The sequence below is a fragment of the Pelophylax lessonae genome, assembly GCF_965119305.1.
Source record: "Pelophylax lessonae genome assembly, chromosome: 4".
Lineage (NCBI taxonomy): Eukaryota > Metazoa > Chordata > Amphibia > Anura > Ranidae > Pelophylax > Pelophylax lessonae.
In genome coordinates, this window is record NC_138771.1 from 137,234,599 (window position 1) to 137,255,020 (window position 20,422).

The window sequence follows — 20,422 nt, forward strand, 5'->3', positions numbered from 1 at the left end:
AATTTGGTGCTTTCAGCTCTACAGAAGCCTGCTTTTTTAAAATGTGGGAGATTCCCCTGCTTACGCTGTCCCAGAAGGTGGCCTTTTTAGTGGCTATCACCTCTGTGTGCAGGGTGTCGGAACTGGCGGCGCTATCCTGTCATTCACCTTACCTGGTGATTCACAGGGATAAGGTGGTGCCTCACCCTTGTCCATCGTTCCTTCCAAAGGTTGTCTCTGATTTTCATTTGAATGATGATATTATGTTGCCTTCCCTGTGTCCCAGTCCGAAACATCCAAAGGAAATTGCCTTGCATGCCTTGGACATGGTCCGGGCAATTAAGGTGTACCTGACAGCTACGGAGTCTTTCAGAAAGTCAGACTCTCTCTGTGCTCACAGATGGACCTCGAAAATGGTTGTCCGCTTCCTTTGCAACCATTTCCAGATGGATCAGACAGACGGTGGTTCCGGCTTATTCCATCAGGGGTCAGGTTCCTCCTTTACCTGTCAAGGCGCATTCTACTAGGGCGCTTAGTGCCTCCTGGGCTTTCTGTCATCAGGCAACAGTGACGCAGGTTTGCAGGGCGGCCACCTGGTCGTCGGTGCACACTTTCACAAAGTTTTATAAAGTGGATGTGTTTGCATCTGCGGATGCTTCTTTTGGCCAGAAGGTTTTGCATTCTGCTGTTTAAGGAGACCTGATCCTCTTTGACGGTGTGTTGGTTTTTTCCGGTGGGCTCCAGTTGTTTGGTTGAGCTCCTGTTGCCTTGTTTGGCTAATGTATATCCTTGGGATTTTTTTTGTTGTTACCAACCCTCATGTTTATCACTGCTTTGGGATGTCCCAATGATTATGAATATCAGGCGCTGTGTTCGTCAATGAATAAAAGAGAAAATGGGATTTTTGACTTACTGTAAAATCAATTTCTCTGATGTTTGATGGACACAGCACCCACCCCTCTGTGGAGTTATAATTCTCCTGACACTGCTTGTAACAAAACTGAGTGGCTATAGCAAAGAGAGGGGGTATACCCCCTGGGCTGCCCATGGGTGTAGCCAGAATTATTTTCTGCCTAGTGTCCTACTACTGTAGGGGGCAGTATAACCCAATAGTTAAGAATATCAGGAGCTGTGTCCGTTACTGAACATCAGAGAAATGGATTTTACGGTAAGTCAAAAATCCCATTATTACACCTAAAACCAAAAATGTAATGTATTGCATATATTTCAGTTTACCAATCAGATGTGGTGGCTGCAGTATTTTTTTTTTCAGGCTTTACCCCCCTCTGTTTTCACCTGGCCAGTAACAAACCTTTTGTGTTAGAGTGCCACCACTCTGGATGAATGAGGATGGGGGGGGGGGGGGGGGGCGCGCATTTGAACAGCAACATTGTCAGTCGAGGGAGGGGGGAGTGTTTTGGTTTGATGTTTATAGCAGATATAAATACACTAACCAATTGCAGCTGAACTCCATCTAATACCACCAGTTACCGCAAACAGTTTTTTCCTTTTTGGAAGGTTTTCCGTACATAAAAGCTAAACGCCTATGCAAAAGATACAATAGACAGCACACAGTGCTGTTCACATTACAAAAACATGAAGCATTAGCATGACTTTGCTATAAAATTTGAAGCCTCATGTTGAGTCAGGAGGCGTTTGAACCCCTTCAACGCCTCCCATTCAAGTCTATGGGAACACTTAGCATTTATGGCACGGTTTTGGGGCGTTAAAATTAGTTTTCCTGTTACTTTCCATTGTAGAGCAGTTGTAACATGTCTTAACGCTCATCAAACGCTTCAAAACCGCGCATAGGGCATTAAGGGAGCGTTTTTAAGAATCCCCATTCTAAAGCTCATTGACGCCAGTCTGACACCCATACTAACGCCAAACAAATGCTATAGGAGCGTTTGTTAAGCTTTAGAAATTTAGTCAAGTGTGAACAAGCCCTAATACTGCATATTGAAGTTTTTCTTTTCATCTGCAGATGAATTATACAGAACAAATACAAAAGTAACAATGTTACTTTTGATTTCCCTCTGAACAGTGTTCTTCTTCTTTTTTTTTTTTTTTTTTTTTTCTTTTACACACCAAAACAGCTGCTAGAGCTGCACTGTGTACATCAACTCAGGCTTTGATTATTCTGCACGTGCTGCACATGTTCTCTGTACTATGGCGACATTTTTTTGGGTGTATGTAGCGTGTCCAATGTCTTGAACCACACTGCTCAAAGAAAAAGGAACGCTTTTATTCAGAGTATAGCATCAAGTCAAGTAAACTCCTGGGATATTGATCTAGTCAGTTAAGTAGCCGAGGGGGTTGTAAATCAGTTTCAGCTCCTTTGGTGTCAATGAAATTGGCAACAGTGAGACAACCCCCAAAACCGGAATGGTTTTACAGGTGGAGTCCACTGATGGTTTTTTTTTTTTTTTTGCTACTTATCTTTTCTGACTGTTTTTCACTAGTTTTGCATTTGCCTAGGGTCAGTGTCACTACTGGTAGCATGAGGCGATACCTGGACCCTATAGAGGTTGCACAGGCAGTCCAACTCCTCCAGGATGGCATATCAATATGTGCCATTACCAGAAGGTTTGCTGTGTCTTCCAGCACAGTCTCAAGAGCATGGAGAAGATTCCAGGAGATGGGTAGTTGCTCTGCTCTAAAAGAGCAGGACAGGGTAGTAGAAGGGCCTTAACCCATCAGAAGGATTGGTATCTGCTCTTTTGTGCAAGGATGAGCACTACCAGAGCCCTACAAAATGAACTCCAGCAGGCCACTGGTGTGAATGTCTCTGACCAAACAAACCGACTTCATGAGGGTGGCCTGAGGGCCCAACGTCCTCTAGTGGGCCCTGTGCTCACTTCCCAGGACCGTGAACCCTGATTGGCATTTGCCATTAAACACCAGAATTGGCAGGTCTGCCACCCTGTGCTTTTCACAGATGAGCGCAGGTTCACCCTTAGCATGTGTGACAGACGTGAAAGGGTCTGGAGAAACCGCGAAGAATGTTATGCTGCCTGTAACATTGTTTAGCATGACTGGTTTGGTGGTGGGTCAGTGATGGTCTGGGGAGGCATATCCATGGAGGGACGCACAGACCTCTACAGGCTAGACAATGGCACCCTGAATGCCATTGGGTATCGGGATGAAATCCTTGGACCCATTGTCAGACCCTACGCTGGGTTCCTCCTAGTGCACGACCATGCCCGGCCTCAAGAGTATGCAACCAGTTCCTGGAGGATGAAAGAATTGATACAATTGAATGGCCCCCACCCTCGCCTGACCTAAATCCAATAGAACACCTCTGGGACATTATGTTTCGGTCCATCCAATGCTGCAAGGTTGCACCTCAGTCTGTTCAGGAGTTCAGTGATGACCTGGTCCAGATCTGGGAGGAAATACCCCAGGACACTATCCGTCGTCTCGTTAGGAGCATGCCCCGAGGTTGTCAGGCATGCATACAAGCAGGTGGGGGACATACAAACTACTGAGTACCATTTTGAGTTAGATTTTAGAAAAATGGACTAGCTTGCTGCATCATTTTTTCACTTTGATTTTCAGGGTGTCTTTGAATTCAGCCCTCTGTAGGTTGATAATTTAAATTTCCATCAAACAATGTGGCATCCTTTCATTCCTAACACATTACCCAGTCCAAATCCATATAGATATCCAGCATGATATTTTTCCCCAATAAGATGTGATGTGTTTTTAAAGTGTTCCTTTAATTTTTTTGAGTAGTGTAATTAAAGTAATGCACCGCTATATGATGCGCTGGGTTATTTTATGCACTCAACACACAGTGACTGTTTCAGAGCAGGTAGAAATGTGCACAGAGAAAAGTCATTTTACGTTTTAAGTCATTTTTTTACAGCCTAGAACACAAACTATCATGGGCGCAGAGAAGCATGCAACAAATGACGTCTGCTCTTCATCTGCATACTCCCCCTTGATTAGGAATGCAGAAAGCATTGAAGCCAGCCGGGTGGCATAACAGCTAGTCAGCAGTCCTTTTTTTTTGTTTCTCTAGAGGATCAGCAAGTTTCCTTTTTAATAGTGGCAGGTTTCTTTTCAATTCTACATTCCCCCTATAAAGAATAAGTATTTAATAATAGAGCAGCTGGAATTTGTCACATTTTTACTTACCCAGATTTTCTACAGTGCTGCCTCTTTTCAGACAGCTTAGATATACTGTGTGCACAAATATTAGGCAAGTGAGTGTTTTAACTAAATCATAACTTCTCTTTTGTTCACCTCAATTTGGTGCTTTCGGTTCTCCAGAAGCCTTCCTTTGAGAATCTTTGGGAGATTCCCTTGCTTACGCTGTCTCAGAAGGTGGCTTTTTGGTGGCTATCACTTCTGCACGCAGGGGGTTGGAACTGGCACTTGGCGATTCACAGAGATAAGGTGGTTTTTCGCCCCGTCTGTCGTTCCTTCCAAAGGTTGTCTCTGATTTTCATTCGATGTAAGACATTGTGTTGCCTTCCCTGTGTCCCAGGCCAAAATATCCGAAGGAAATTGCCTTGCAATCCTTGGATGTGGTCCAGGCAATTAGGGTGTACCTGGCAGCTATGGAGTCTTTTAGGAAGTCAGTCAGACTCACTATTTGTACTCATGGATGGGCCTCGGAAAGGGTTGTCTGCTTTCCCTGCAACCATTTCCGGATGGATCAGACCGACAGTTATTAAGGCCTATTCCATCAGGGGTCGGGTTCCTCTTTTTCCTGTCAAGGCGCACTCTGCTCGGGCACTTAGTGCCTTCCACCATCAGGCGTCAGTGACGCAGGTTTACAAGGCGTGCCAGGGATAGAATTGGTATGACTATGCGGTCTCTTCCTAGGGAGGACAAGGGAGCCTTTAGATTTCAATATGTTTATTAATTTTATAAGAAGAAGGAACACACCTGGTGCATACAGTTAACCACCATAGTATTGGTTAACATAAAAAAACACTAAACATTTAATATGGTCAACAGAGAAATGTAAGGCTATGTCCTACACATTGAAAACAACATATCACTGGCTCTTGCCATGGGTCGGAGCCATGCCGGCCGGGCCCCACCTCACCCCTTCCAGCGCCCCCAGGGGAACACAATGTGCTTCGAGGGGGGTGAAGCAGCCACGCAGCCCCCAGCCCACTAAACAATTGCATGTATAGGAGATCTGCACCTCCAGCATTGATACAAAAGAACCATTGACATGGCAAATATACATAATAACCACGACAAGTAGTAGCAGAGGGTCAACAACGGCCCAAGATAACCACATCTGCATTAATCACTGTGCAATAGAGAAAGGAAGAGGGCATGAAGGGAAGAGAAGTGAAAGAAGAGGAAAAACAAAGAGGAAATGAAAAAGAATAGAGACAGAGTAGAGTGAGGAGTAGAAGAAACAGAAAGTCGTTGTCCAGGTCTGCGAAAGGAGGGCCCAGGTGACTTAATTAAGGAACCTGATCCCGTGATAAGGGGGGTACCCCCCGTTTTTGGGGAGCCCGCCAGGTATCTAACCCAGGGGTCCCAAGTCTTCTCAAAGAGGTGCATTTTGTCCTGGAGGATGGCCACCATCCTCTCATTGATCATGATCCAGGTCAGTTTAGCTTTAAGCAACTCGATCGGCACGACAAGGGAGCCTTTAATGCAATCAACAGGTGCTTTAAATTTAACACAAGCCAAATGTGATTCTACCACCATCGGGGATTGCTAAGATATTTGGGCATGATCACAGAAACAACAAACGTTTTTTTTTTTTTTTTTTTGCAAATAGTCAACAGGGTCGCAAGAAACGTGTGAGAAAAAAGATGCAAATTACCTTCCAAAGATTTGAGAAGAATTAAAGGTGAAGCTACCAGGAACCCATTATCCTCCAGTGCTGTCATATTCCATAACTGCAACCTACCTGGAGTGCCCAGAAGTACAAGGTGTTTACTGCTCAGAGAAATGGCCAAGGTAAGGAAGGCTGAAACCCAACCAACACTAAACAAGACACATAAGTGGAAACATCAAGACTGGGCCAAGAAATATCTGAAGACTTTTTAAAGGTTTTATGGACTGATGAGATGAGTCTTTCTTGACGGACCAGATGGACCTGTGGCTGGGCACAGAGCTCCACTTCCACTCAGACGCCAGCAAGGTGGAGGAGGGGTACTGGTATGGGCTGGTATTATTAAAGATGAGCTAGTCTGACTTTTTCGGACTCAAGATGGACTAAAAATCAATTCCCAAACCTAGCAGACACTTTCTTCAAGCAGTGGTACAGGAAAAAGTCTGCATCTTTCAAAAAGACCATGATATTTATGCAGGACAAGGCTCCATCGCATGCATTGAAGTACTATACTGTGTGGGTAGCCATTAAAGGCCTTAAAGCGGAGTTCCGGCCTCAAAATCCACTTTGGGCCATCCGCTTGCTCTGTGTCACCTGTAAAATAAATGGATAATCACAATTTTTTTTTTTTTGTTTACTTACCTTGATATTGAAGAAAATATACTCACCTTTCTTCCACTTCCTCCTGCGGCCCGCGCCGTCACTTCCTGCTTGCATTGATTCCTGGGAGCTGAACGTCATCGCTCCCAGGAATCAATGTGCCGCTCGTCAGTTCCGGTGCAGGCACGTCATTCCCTGCTAAACAGCTTCTGGGCATCCCCAGAAGCTGTGCAGGGATGACGCTCCTGCCCCGGAAGTGACGACGGGGCCGGTGCAGTGCATTGTGGGACCGAAGAGGATGCAGAAGAGGACGCGCTGGCTTCAGCTGCCCACACCTGAGATGGCAGCGCTGGAGAAGAAATTTTCAAGGTAATTATTTCTTCTAAAATGTAAGTGTGACCTGGGACAGTTCAGAGGCTATCCATTGTGGAATGTACTAGCCCTGACTGTCCCGGGGGGTATTTTTAGTAAAAAAAAAAAATTTCCGAGGCCGGAACTCCGCTTTAACCACTTGCTTACTAGGCACTTAAACCCCCCTCCTGCCCAGGCCAATTTTCAAAGTGCGACAGCACTAAAAGCTGAATGACAATTGCGCGGTCATGCAACACTGTACCCAAATGAAATTTTTATAATTTTTTTTTCAAACAAATAGAGCTTTCTTTTGGTATTTAATCACTACTGGGGTTTTTATTTTTTGCTGAACAAACAAAAAGAAGACCGAAAATTTTTGAAAAAAAAAACATAAAACAGTTTTTCTAGTTTGTTATAAAATTTTGCAAACAGGTAATTTTTCTTCATCGATGTGCCCTGATGAGGCGGCACTGATAGGCACTGGTAGGCTGCACTGTTGGGCACTGGTAGGCTGCACTGATGGACACTGATAAGGCAGCACTGATGGGTGACACTGGGCAATGATGGGTGGCACTGAAGGGCACTAGTAGGTGGCGCTGCAGGGCACTAATAGGCGGCACTCATAGGTAGCACTGATGGGCAATGATAGGCACTGGTAGGGGACACTTATGATGGGGCACTGACTGATAGGTGGCACTGATGAGCACTGATAGGTGACACTGGTAGGTGGCGCTGGTGGGCACTGGCAAATGGCGCTGGTGGGCACTGCTAGGTGGCGCTGGTGGGCACTGGTAGATGGCACTGGGGCAAAAATTATCCCTCTCCTCTTCGGGACTGATGTCCCTCTGACAGCAGCTGGCGATCGTTGTTTTTTTCTCTTCACACTGACTGTGTGAGGAGAAAAAAACAGCTGATCGCCGGCTGCTGTTTACTTTACATTATCAGCTGTCAATGACTGACAGCCGATGACGTGGTAAGGGGGCGTGATCACCCCCTATCTCTGATTTGTGATCAGGCGAGTCTCATGGACTCGCTGATCACAGAGTGAGCCGGGCACGCTCCGCAGGGAGTGTGCAGGCCGCTCGTTGCCGAGAGGACATCATTGTACACCCTCCCGGCAATTCAGGTCCACGCTGTAGCCATCATTCGGCTATAGCACGAACGCCAAGTAGTAAAGATGAAAGAATAATGACATGGCCCCTTCCTCATCTGACCTAAACCCTTTTGAAAACTTGTGGGCCCTTCTTAAACGGGAGATTTACGGTGAAGGAAAACAGTACACCTCTCTGAACAGTGTCTGGGAGGCTGTGATTGCTGCTGTACAAAAAGTTGATTGTCAACAGATGAGGAAAGTGACAGTCTCCATGAACAGAAGGCATATGATTGTTGTTAAAAAAAAAAGGGGGGCCATATTGGTTACTGAATTTTTTTTTTTAAATGTTATTAATGTTTATTTGTAAATTTTGAGTTGTTTATTATTCTCACTTTAAGTTCCCGTTCACACTGGGGCGATCCGACTTGCCGGGGCGACCTCATAGGTCGCGGCGCGCTGCTTGCTCCGCGACCTCGGAGCGGCCGGCGCGAACTTCATAACATTGAAGTCTATGCGGGTCGCCCCAAAGAAGCTCCGGACCCTTTTTCTAAGTCGGAACGACTTGTGTCGCTCTTATTCGAACGGTCCATAGCTTCTCTATGGCGGGCGACCTGTCAGGCGACCAGGTCGCCTGACAGGTCGCCCCAGTGTGAATGGGGACTTACAGATGAAAATAAACAAGTGAGATGGGGAAAAGTTTTCATTATGTTGCATAATAATTGTGCACACTAATAGTTGCCCAATAATTGTGCACACTTCTGAGTCATCAGCTGCAGAGATTCTGTCTGATTCTGTCTGATTCCTTGTCATTCCAGTCCTTGACTGATGAGCTTAACCCTAATGCCCACCATAGATGGTTCCAGTCTCGCCTCTTCAGCAGGAACAAGCCTAGATGGGAACCATGTATTTGCAGGCTGAATGTACCGACATTGATCAACTTGGTGACAGTCAGGCTGTCAGATTTTACATGCCATTATTGCTAGCAACTAGTAGCATATATTTTCTAAAAGCACATGGCCAGTAGAATAAAAAGAAGGTGCTACTGATTTTTAAGGCACGGGGCGATACTTGCGCACATGTTTATCAAATCAAAATATTTTCGCTAAAAATACACTAAATTCATTAATGATGCACATAAGCAAAACATAACTTACAAAATTCCTGCTAAATTACTACTAAAGCATTGTTCACATGTGGCATACTAAAGTGTACGCCCATGGAGGGCCATGTTTACCCACACAGGGAAGCACAGGGGTTCCCTGCATCCCCGTACAGGCAGTTCTATTTATGTCAATTGGGATGCAACGGCTGAACAGGCATAGCTGCTGGTCCCTATCTGACATCTATATGGGTGTGGGTACAGGACAGCGAATGCAGACAGTGTGAGCTCAGGGACATGCACGCAGACCTACATGTTCGTGCAGTTGCTGCATCCCAAATTACATCAATGGGACTGCCTTCACAGGGATGCACGGAACACCTGTGCATCTCTGTAAAGGTAAATACAGCCTTGCAGGGATGAACACTGTGTATGCCCTGTGTTAAAAAGACCTTAGGATTCTTTCACACAGGCAGGCCCAATCAGACCACCATTGTTCTCTATGGAGAGGCTGATGTAAATGGACATGTGTCTGTTTACACCCACCTGCATCTGATCCGGTCCAATAAAAACAGATGGATGGGGATTCCATTCCCCATCCACCTAGCAGATCAGATGGTATCCGATAGAAATGCAGAGGTGGTCCTTTTCCATCCGACCGCCCTATGGATAAAAGCAGGCTGTGTCCATGTCGCAGACCTGTCATCTGCCTGCTCAGTGGGGATCAGTAGACCGATTCCCCACTGAGCATCTGCTAGACAGTCTGCTCCATGTGAAAGGGGTCTTACTATGTAGGTTTTTTTTTTTTATTTATTCACAATTTTATTTTTTCATATATTTTTTTTTTTTTTTTTTTTTTGAGGGGGGTTTTTTGATGAGATATCGGAGATCTAAACAGACCCCCATATCTCTTTTTTTTAAGACAGCGAAAGGATCTTAAGAAATACCCTTTCTCTGCAGCACTTTACATGAATACATAAGGAGTCTGTATAGAGACTCCTCATTCATTCATAAACACACACTTGGTTTACTATGCTCAGCTGTCTGTGGACATAGGAGGGGTCGGTAGTGACTGCTGCCTGTGTCCTGTACTACAGGGAGGGGGCTGGTAAACACATGTTTACCAGGCCCCAACTTCACCCGCACTGCTAGACACTCAACCCCCCCCATGCTCTCCAGCCTGACCGCTTGCCAGAGCAGCCGGTCAGCAGCTGCAGGTGGCAGGTGGGGAAGGAGGGATGTCGCTCAGAGCAGGAATGCATCAGGGTTTTGGGGGGGGGGGGTATGGGGGGTGATTGAAGTAGCGAAGGGGACAGACACTGATCCCCCCCCCCCCCTCTATGCCCCAGCAGCACCTTAGGCCGGTGGGAGTGGCAGAGGAGAGGGATGCTGGCTTCTGAGGGTAGCTGCAGAGCATCGGGTTGGGGGTATCGGGTATCGAGGGACGTAATCTGTTCTAGTGGGGGGGGAGCATTTTTAAATTAAAGGAAGTGACGGAAGGTGGAGAGGCTGGGGACAAGGAAGTGGTGACATTGGGGTTGGTCACATTTGAGGTTAATAACTCTAATGAGCAGAATGTAATCCGCTGAGCAGAGTTATAGAATTGTTCAGTAGGGTGTGCTGAAGAATTCTGTTCCAAGATTATCATTATTTAAGTGAGCATCAGCTCATAGCAGGAGGCGAAGGGAGGTCCATACGACGTATGGACCTGGCCAGCTGCAAGCAGTGCTGTAGTTCTGTACGCCGTATGGACCTGGCAGTGAAAGAATTGATGATCATGGTGTCATTGTGCTTGATTGGCCAGCAAACTCGCCTGACCTAAACCCTATAGAGAATCTGTGGGGTATTGTCAAGAGGAAGATGAGACACCAGACCCAACAATGCAGGCGAGCTGAAGGCCGCTATCAAAGCAACCTGGGCTTCCATAACACCTCAGCAGTGCCACAGGCTGATCGCCTCAATGCCACACCGCACTGATGCAGTAATTCATGCAAATGGAACCCTGACCAAGTATTGAGTGCCTACTAATACTGTACATGGTCATACTTTTGAGTAAGCCAACATTTCTGTAATAAAAATCCTTTTTTTTTTTTTTTCCTTATTGGTCTTATTTAGTATTTTAACTTTCTTAGATACTTTAATTTTGGGTTTTCACTAGCTGTAAGCCATAATCATCAACATTTAAAGAAAGAAATGCTTGAAATATTTCACTCTGTGTGTAACACATCTATATAAAATGAGTTTCACTTTTTGAATTGAATTTCTGAAATAAATTAACTTTTTGATGATATTCTAATTTTATAAGATGTCTTTGTAGAATTGGTCTATTCTGACCTGTGGAAGTGGCAATGTCCCATCTTAACAAGGCACCTATTTTTCCAGTGAAGGGCGCATCTGTTTTTAGGGGCCCAGCTTATAGGTGGTTAGAAGCCTTTTCTAGAGCTCTTTTCTTGTTCGAGGGTTTTGCATTTTATCTGATCCTTGCAGTGACCTTACTTTGCCACCCATTTCTGACTGGTCAAAAGTCCTTAAACTTTAGACACTCTAGTCTCAAATTGGGACTCTAAAGTCTAGAACCGTGTCTCTCATTTTGCATGGTGCTAATAGCCTCCTTCAAGGCATTTGCATTTGCCTGGTTTCCCTCCAGACCTTTGCAATGCAACATTCTGTCCTTGGAGAAGAATTCCATCTGGTCCCTGGAAACATCAATCAGTTTGTCACTGAAATTACCAGTTTGTCCGTGGCTTGGTGGCTCTCAATTCTGGCTCTGGCGTCTTTCCTACTTGTCTTTTAGAGACCACTTTTGCAGAGTTCATGTTCCATCCTTGGCAGCTGTGTGCACTCTTAAGCATAGAAAATTGGCAGGAAGATCTCCTGTGCTGTTACTGCATGGACCTGGGAGATTGGTACTTTTTATTCAGAGGCATTCCAAGACCTGTATGGCAGGTGGAAGATGCCAGGTGTGAACCTCCTGGTTTCCAGATTCACACTGATAAAGTTTGTCTACAGGTACAGGGATCCTTTATCATAAGCAGTGGATGCTCTGTTGGATCAGAACAAGCTAATGTATGCATTACCCCCCTTGAAACGTCTTCCTCGTCTGCTTCGCAGGACCAATATAGAGGGCATTCTAGTGATCCTCATTGCTCTGAACTGGCCAAGGCAGAGGCATTATGCCAGATAGTCAGGATCTTCTGTTCTAGGGACTGATTTTCCATCCTGCTTTACGGCATGGCTGCTGTAGCCCACGTTCTAAGAGAAGGGGCGACCATCATCAGAATCCTCAATTGTGGAGAGCATATTGCACTTGGTATGAGTATCCAAGAAAAAGATTTTACAATGAGTAAAAAAATGATATTAATTGTATTTGCGTGTCAGTCTGTGTTATGTATGTTTTTTGAATGTAGCTGTTTGTACGCTAGCAGACCGAGCTGCATTTGTTTTTTTGTTTTTGTGTCACAGGTCACATGTGTCTCTGTTCTCCGTCAGCTGCTTCAGAGTAGACAGGTGTGCATTCAGAGCAGCAGCTGGCATACATGCAATAAATAAGGGGGGGGGGGAATGACGACTAAAACAAAGGACCCTTATTAGGGAATAGGAAAATTTGCAGAGAAAATATGTTTACATCATATGCCTCTCTCTGTAGGTGCTATGCTTACACTTGAAAAGATTCCATTGGACCGCATACCTTAGAAACAAAGTGGACACCTATGTAGAATTTCCTCTGCGAGGATTGGATATGAAGTGCTTCTTGTTGGAGGTAAATTGTGTACATGTTTTACTTCCGCATGGCCAAAGGCTAGTGGAAGACTTATCACTTATAAGAATAATTATTTATCTCTTATTTTTTATTCTTTAAATATCCTGTTAACATGTGTAATGGAGGTGCAGTTCCACTCTTTTGATAATTAATGGTAACTTGCCCGAATAATGGAAGAGACCTATACAGGAACATATACAGAGACCTATACAGGGACTGTCAGTTAAAAGTATGATTCACTAAAGCCAGCCATACATGGATCGTTATTTGGCCAGGTTAGCAGGGACCAGCCAAATTTCGATCCTTGTATGGGCAGGTTGATTGTGCCCAAGTCAATCCATCAATTGAAATGAGTACAACCAACCTGTGGAGTTCCTGTAGATGCGATTACTGTCAGTGCTTATAGCCACTAGCAGTAATTATTGTATTCTGCCAGCCAGGAAGGCTTCCCACACCCCCCGCTGGCAGAATTCAATAGCACTGTAGGAGGGATTCCCTCATCAACGCTGACTGTATTGATGGGAGGAATCGAGTGAGCAATTTTCTTTCCTTCCACCTGTGTTCAGTTGGACAATAAAGTACTGCAGTAATTAAATCAACATGAAAGCCAGAAAACTGATTTTTTTTTCAGTTGGGGAGGTCAATAATGGCAGTGTATATTAGGGATCGACCGATATCGTTTTTCATTGCCGTTACCGATATTTTGGTCATCACGTATCGATATGGGCCGATATTTTCGTACATTTAAAAAAAAAACATTTTTTCTTTTACTTGACAGGTACTCTTGTGGAGGGATCTGGGGGTCTAGAAGACCCCAAACCCCTCCTCTGCACCTAAAAAGCATTCAAAACACAAGTTTGGCTGTTTTTCATGCTGTTTTTTTTTTTTTAATCTGGCGCCAGTACCCAGACGTGATGTCATGACATAACTTCTGGGTTTTTGCATGGAGACCTGATCAGAGCCCAATGTGGCTTTGATCGGGGCTTCGGCGGCCGTCCAGGCGAGCCGCGGGAGGGGGGGGCTTAGCGTCCCCTCCCGCTCCTTGTAATGACAGCCGAGCGGCTTCTCAGCCACATTGGTTGTTATTACAAGACAGCCGACCGTCTGCTATGGACGCCGGTACTCTAACGGCAGGCATCACTCCGGTACAAACACTTTCTGAAATGTTGGTAATATCGGCCACCATATTTGTTGCCGTGGTAACATAGTGGAAATTGCTAAAAACAAAGGTGCATATCAAAATTAATCCATTGTAAGACATGCACTCTTACCAGACTGAAATGCCCCAACAAAAAAGAGTCTGATGTGCCTATTATACACTTCCACTGCGAACATTTAGTTCACACCCATTGGTTCCAATAAATCAGGCTGGCTTTCTCTCCAAGATAAGTAGAGACAATGGTGACCATGTATATAATCGACTATCCACATGTAATCAAAGCAAGGAACGCCACATAGTGTAAATCGGCTAAAAACGTTATTGTGAACACGATACACATTCTGCTCACATGTTAAAAAGAAACAGGTAAGCGCATGGACTCACAAAGGAGGTGACCCCCATTCCTAATTTTAAAATAAAACACCGCTGGGTGCACCTATGGTTAAAAATGGCAGACATCCATGGGCCAGGCCTCGTTTTGGAATAAAGATGGTCGCCCAACAGGTAGTGATAAATTTAAAGAGGAAGTAAACTCTTTTTATTTTTTACTTGTACCTACAGGTAAGCCTATGATAAGGCTTACCTGTAGGCACTGTGAATATGTCCTAAACTTGCACAGTTTAGAAAATATTCAGAGTGCATGCAGCCGATGACCCCATTGGTGCTTGCGCTCTGAAGGCGTGCTGGACCTTCATAGCCTCCGTGCCGTTAACAACGGCTCCCGCGTGCATGCCCCAGAGCCCGCGAACACGGAAGAAACACCAGGCAAGATGTCAGCCGTCTCAGTGGTCGGCAGGTGAGACAGCTACATTCGAAGGCAAGTATTATTTCATTATGAGCTAGTATGCAATGCTCATTATGCCTTTGTCTTACAGGTCCCCCCCCCCCCCCCCCCGGGTTTACAACCTCTTTAACATGGCTGCCCAACCGGAAGTGGAGGAAACGAATCCTCATTTTCAAATAAATATGGCCGGCAGAACTTCCTGTGAAAGAGTATATGCATAAAGAGTCAACCAAGCCATAGATCAAAAGGAAATAACTCTGCTCAGCCTAAACCAAGCCTCACTCTTAAACCTATGATTATGCAAAAAGGCTGAACCAACACTCACCAGGGCATAGTATTGGCCAGAAGCCAGCTAATATATCTGGTAGATAAAACAGATAAAAATCTGTCACTTATACATTGTGTATAGTAAAAAAACAAAAGGAGTAAAAATTAGGAAAAATATAAAAGTAGGAATAAAACAATAAAAAATGGTTAAAATACTCTTTGTTGAATATTACCACAAATGAATCCTCATACATCCTAAAAATATTGTAATCCCACATCATTATAGAGGGCATGCCTGAGTTCATGCGTTTGATATAAACGCATTGATATCCCACTCAATATTTATGCAGAATGGACTGTAAGATTTTAATTCGTAAATCCATCGGGTTTCCAGTTAGGAAACCTCTCTTTTTATAGATCCACCCCTCCAGGGTGCCACAAATTTGTCTATTGCAGTGAAGAGGGTTCCCCTGGGCTTCCTGTTATGGCAGCACGCATAGTGCTTCGGAACTCTATGCTCCTTTATCCCTTTTTGATGTTCTTAATATGCTCATTAACCCTTACTGAAAAAGAGTGTATAGTCCTCCCCACATATTGCTTGCCAGAAGGGCAAACCATAAGGTAGATAACATTTTTAGAAGCACAGGTGATAAAGGATCTAATAGTGTAGGTTTTAGAAGTGGTTGTAGAGGTAAAGCTGTCAATTTTCCTAACTCTAAATTGCTTTAGTTGACAAACCTAGCACTTTTTGCAGGGGTAATAATACCCTTTAGGTTGTAGAAGAAGGATGGCCTCTTTGGTGGGCCAAGGATATTCGGGCAGCTTATCTATTTCTCTATTGCACTTGCAAGTTGTAAAAAAGCAAAAAAAAAAAAAAGCTGTTGTAAGATTACTGCATGCATAGGTATTCAAAGAATTGCCCAGCAGAGAGTAACCGAATAATACCTCATTTCATTATGTCTGTTTGATCATCCTTGTGCCAATAAAGGGCTGATTTGTCATTGATCCAGTATTGTTATTGTGTACCATTCTGTCAAATGATTTGCTAAGTTTATCACTTCTTAATATGTGAAAAATATATATACTTTTCTTTGCGACAGCCAGAAAATATGGGCCCGGAAAGTTGTCTTTATGATCTAGCAGCTGTAGTTGTCCATCATGGCTCAGGGTGAGTTGAGAAATCGTATGTTTATCTTCCTACCTTGAAGGTGATATGGGTAACAAAATAATCAGTTTCTTCTTTTTTTTTCTTTTGGTCAGCGTTGGCTCTGGTCACTACACCGCTTATGCCACCCATGAGGGTCGCTGGTACCACTTCAATGACAGTACAGTAACCGTGACAGAAGAGGAGACCGTGGGAAAAGCAAAAGCCTATATTTTGTTTTATGTGGAGCGTCCAGTCCCTACCACTCCGGAAAAACTCTAAATACCTCCTTTTCATTCCCATAAACTTCACACATGTCCACCTTTCCACTAATACTTGATTGGATTTTATTTTTTACTTTATGCACTTTCACGGCTCTGTTGAGCATTGTCTGGCTGTCAGTGATAGAGTAAGATGTATTTACAGAACTCCATCACCACCTCTGCTGCCATAGAGATCTACAGTTCTCTCAACAAAATTTTAATGATGCAGTATATACCTGAATTTTGACTAGGTAAAAAAAATAAATAAAAGTCAATGTGATTATGAAATAAGTTGATGAACAATAGTGGAGCTCTGAATTTGGCTACGTTTGCTGCTGATTTCCAGTGAGGGCCCAATTCTAGAAACTTTCCTTTCTTGGGGGACATTTTGATGCAGTGCCTTAAACTGGAAGCTAAAGGCAAATAATTTAGTTCTAGCCTTGGTGCCTCTTTAATGACTACAGAAAATGGGCCTTTGGAAGAAGTATAATTACCAGTTTCATGGGGCAATTACAATGATCTGAACATTTGCACTCTACATTCAGCAGTTGTTAATGCGCTGCCATAGCGCAATGTCTAAGCACTCAGGCCTGGATACACATGAAATAGTTTAGGTTTATGTACAATTTAATGTGAAGTTGAATAATGCAGTTCTACCTTATGTATTGTCAATGCTGTCTACCAGCTTGTGTTTTAGATGATCCCAAATTTGGGATCTCGTTTATGAAGACTTTTTAATGTACTTCTACACATTTTCTGGAGTAATGTGTCATCTGAAGCAACGTTAAATCACTTTTGGTTAATCTTTCCATTTGAGAGACTGTCACTTGATAAGTCACTAAAATCCTTATTCAGTAACGAGTTGTTATACTTAAATGCTCTAACCCTTAGCGGATATGAATTCACCTTGTACTGTTCTCACTGCAGAATGACTTTTGGTTGGTCGCTAAGGGTTATTGCACTTAGAATGAACCTTACATTGCCTAAAACATTTCTAAGGTAACAATAGTGTTCAATTGCAAGCCCTTTGTTTTAGTCTTTAGAATAATGCTGTTTTCCGACTGAACCCAATGGACCATTGATTTAGATACTGCTGCAAATGCCACATCTAAAAATATGTGCACAAAATTACAAACAAATAAACCTTAGACTTTACTGGCATGAAGTGAAACATACACAGTCGTTTGTAAAAAAAAAAAAAAAAGTATAATTTTTATTGTTACAAAGCATTAAAATACATGCAAGGAATGGCCAGAATGATCCATAAAAACATATTGTGCATGATGCACAGTCAGTTATACACTGCAGCTTATTCATCTCTCCTATTGATAGCAATATATTTACACAGACAGATTGCCTTAGAAACAACTATGATACCAAATTCAGTATAAATGAAAATTTTCTGTTTCATAAGTATTTAGTGAAAGAATTTTTGCAAAAAATATGAAAGGTAGACATTAACATGAAATGATAAGGCCTATTATCGGCCCTACTTGATTTATCTAAGAGCAAACATAAGTGCAGAACGCTACGCAGGCAGCATAAAGTGTCAACATGTAAATAATGACAGTAATTGCTATCAAGAACCATGATGAAAAAGCTTCAGTGTATCATTGGCTGTGCAACCAGCACAATATGTTTGTGTCTCAATCTGACCATTTGGTCACATGTATTTTAATGTTTTGTAACAATAAAAATGTTTTTCTTTTTTACATGCGACTGTGTATGTACCTCCTTCATGCAAGTAAAGTTCGAGGTTTATTCGTTTTGGAATTCTGAACCTAATGTATCCTAGCCTAGGCTGTAAATGGATCCTGGACTTCTGTCCAAGCTGAGATTAAAGTGAACCTGTGCCCAGATCATACATGCTTAAAGCGGAGTTCCAGCCATTTACTCACCTGTCCAGCGATGCGGCCGCCGGAAGCCTCGATCCTCTCCCTCGGCGCCGGCATCACTGCTGTGGGCACCCGGCTGTTACAGTTTGCAGCTTCACAGCCCGGTACCCACTGCGCATGCGTGAGTCGCGCTGCGCGCCGTGATTGGCAGGCAATCTTCTGGGACCTCTGACGTGTCCCAGAAGATTGCAGGGAGGGAGGGGGAGAGGAGAACTTCCGCTCAGGGCGCCGCGGCGCTCCGAGCGGAAGTGGGAGCGGGTACCTGTCAAAACTAGGTACCCGCTCCCCCCCTAAAAAAATGACATGCCAAATGTGGCATGTCGGGGGGTCAGGACTCCCTAAAGCGGAAGTTCCACTTTTGGGTGGAACTCCGCTTTAAGTATTTACATATTCTGAACAAGCAATATAGTTCCTCAGTGAGAGGGGATTGGGACTTCTTTCTGCTGCTTGTAAAAGCAGTCCAGTGGCTATTTATCTGCTAGGATTACTTTTACTGAAAACAGCATCACCTGCTATAAAAAAAAAAAAAAAGATACTGGGTGGTTAAAGTTTTTTTTATTTTTAATACTTACCCCTTCACCACGCCGACATAACGCAAATATGCTGCCTTCTGCTTCAAAGGGTTGTACCAGTATGATGCCCCTGTACGTTTTTTTTTTTTTGAGCCGATGGTTGGCTTTCTTGTAATCACAAGCGATGTAGCTAATCAGCCGCCCGGCTGTTATTACAAGCAGCGAGAGGGGACGCCCCCCCCCCAGCACCTTGTGTGGCTCGTCTGGGCTCTCCTGTTCCACCAGGCTTTGTTCGGGTCTCGAAACTAGTAACCCGGAAGCGATGTCATGGCATCACTTCTGGTTAACTGGCGCCTTAAACCACCAGATTAAAAAAAAAATGCCAGTATTTAAAACAGCGAAACTTGGCCTTTTGAATGCTTTTAAGTGGCAAAGGAAGGATTTGGAGTCTTAGACTCCAGATCCCTCCAAAAAGAAATACCTGACTCGTGACTATTGCTGTCACAAGGGATTTCCCGCCAAATCATCAAGGGATCTTAAAACTACGGTCCTCCAGCCGTTGCAGAACCACAAGTCCTATGAGGCATTGTAAGACTCTGACATTCACAGACATGGCTAGGCATGATGGGAATTGTAGTTCTTGAACAGCTGAAGGGCCATTGTTTGGAGACCCCTGGTTTAATGTCTATAGTATTGGCACAGGTACATTTTAAGCCCTATCCCACTCATTCAGCTGTCAAATACTGGTAATTCAGTGAGCAGTAGAGGCTTTGAAATTAGACAGGTGAATGACATGGGTGGCAGACCTTGAGGCCTCTTGTATAGCCTGGGCCAAGGATCAAAAGGTTTACACAAGGATTGGTTTTACTTGAAGGTTGAATTCACACATAGTGCGGTGACAGAAGTTTTATTGCTTTGTAAAACATCGTCCCCGCAAGGACGCACAAGAGCTGTGCTGCGATAAAAATGCAGGCATGCTGAATTTTAGGGCAGTTCACTGTACAGAATGGCGTGGCACTGCTGTACAGCAACATGCCTAAAGTCTACTTTTGTACGCTTCAAATACATTTTGTACAAAAACAAACTAAAAATGGAGCTTCCTGTGATGGGCTGAATCGCACACCACACGACCCCTACCACAGTCGGGAATCGGCCCTAAAAATAAGCTCTTAGGGACCAGAAGTATTTCTGAAATAATGCTGCATGTCTTGTAGCTTACAGAATAATGCCCTTCTTTAATAACAGGTGTTTTTAAACATTGGTGATTAGTCATTCCTAATAATGTCATTGAATCACTGTATTTCAGTCATGCACAACTGAAACTTTTAGAGTTCTCTATTCTCTAAAGCCCCATTTTCACTTGGGCATAGCAGAAACAAGCATTTCTGTCTGTATTTCTGCAAACGCGCAACACGCATGCAGTGCCATTATTTCTAAATGGCACTCCAAATGCAGGTAGCATTTTCAAATATATGCGGTTGGCTCCCTGCCAAATTTTGGTACATGGGCTTCTTTAGTGTGATTTTTGGAACGGGGAAGGTCCATTCAAAAGAATGGTGCCACTATCAAAGCGCTCAAAAAAAAAAAGTGCCAAAAACGTGACGCAGTAGCGCTGCTCAAGTGTAAATGGGGCCTAAGGGGATCCATAGGCATCCACAGATGATCAAATTCAGTTGGCTTCAGGCATCAGTGTCACCAGAGCGG

The 20,422-nt window shown here is 43.9% G+C and overlaps 1 protein-coding gene across 2 annotated transcripts in view; it reads left to right on the forward strand.

Moving 5' to 3' along the window:
• Positions 1-17,187, forward strand: part of USP3 (ubiquitin specific peptidase 3) — a 62,432-nt gene extending 45,245 nt beyond the window's left edge. For both annotated transcript variants that reach the window (XM_082255127.1, XM_082255126.1), the window contains exons 13-15: positions 12,581-12,694; positions 16,005-16,072; positions 16,165-17,187. In XM_082255127.1, coding sequence (XP_082111253.1) covers positions 12,581-12,694; positions 16,005-16,072; positions 16,165-16,330 — 348 coding nt within the window. In that variant the 3' untranslated portion in view covers positions 16,331-17,187. The remainder of the gene's footprint in view (positions 1-12,580; positions 12,695-16,004; positions 16,073-16,164) is intronic.
• The last annotated feature ends 3,235 nt before the right edge of the window (positions 17,188-20,422 follow it).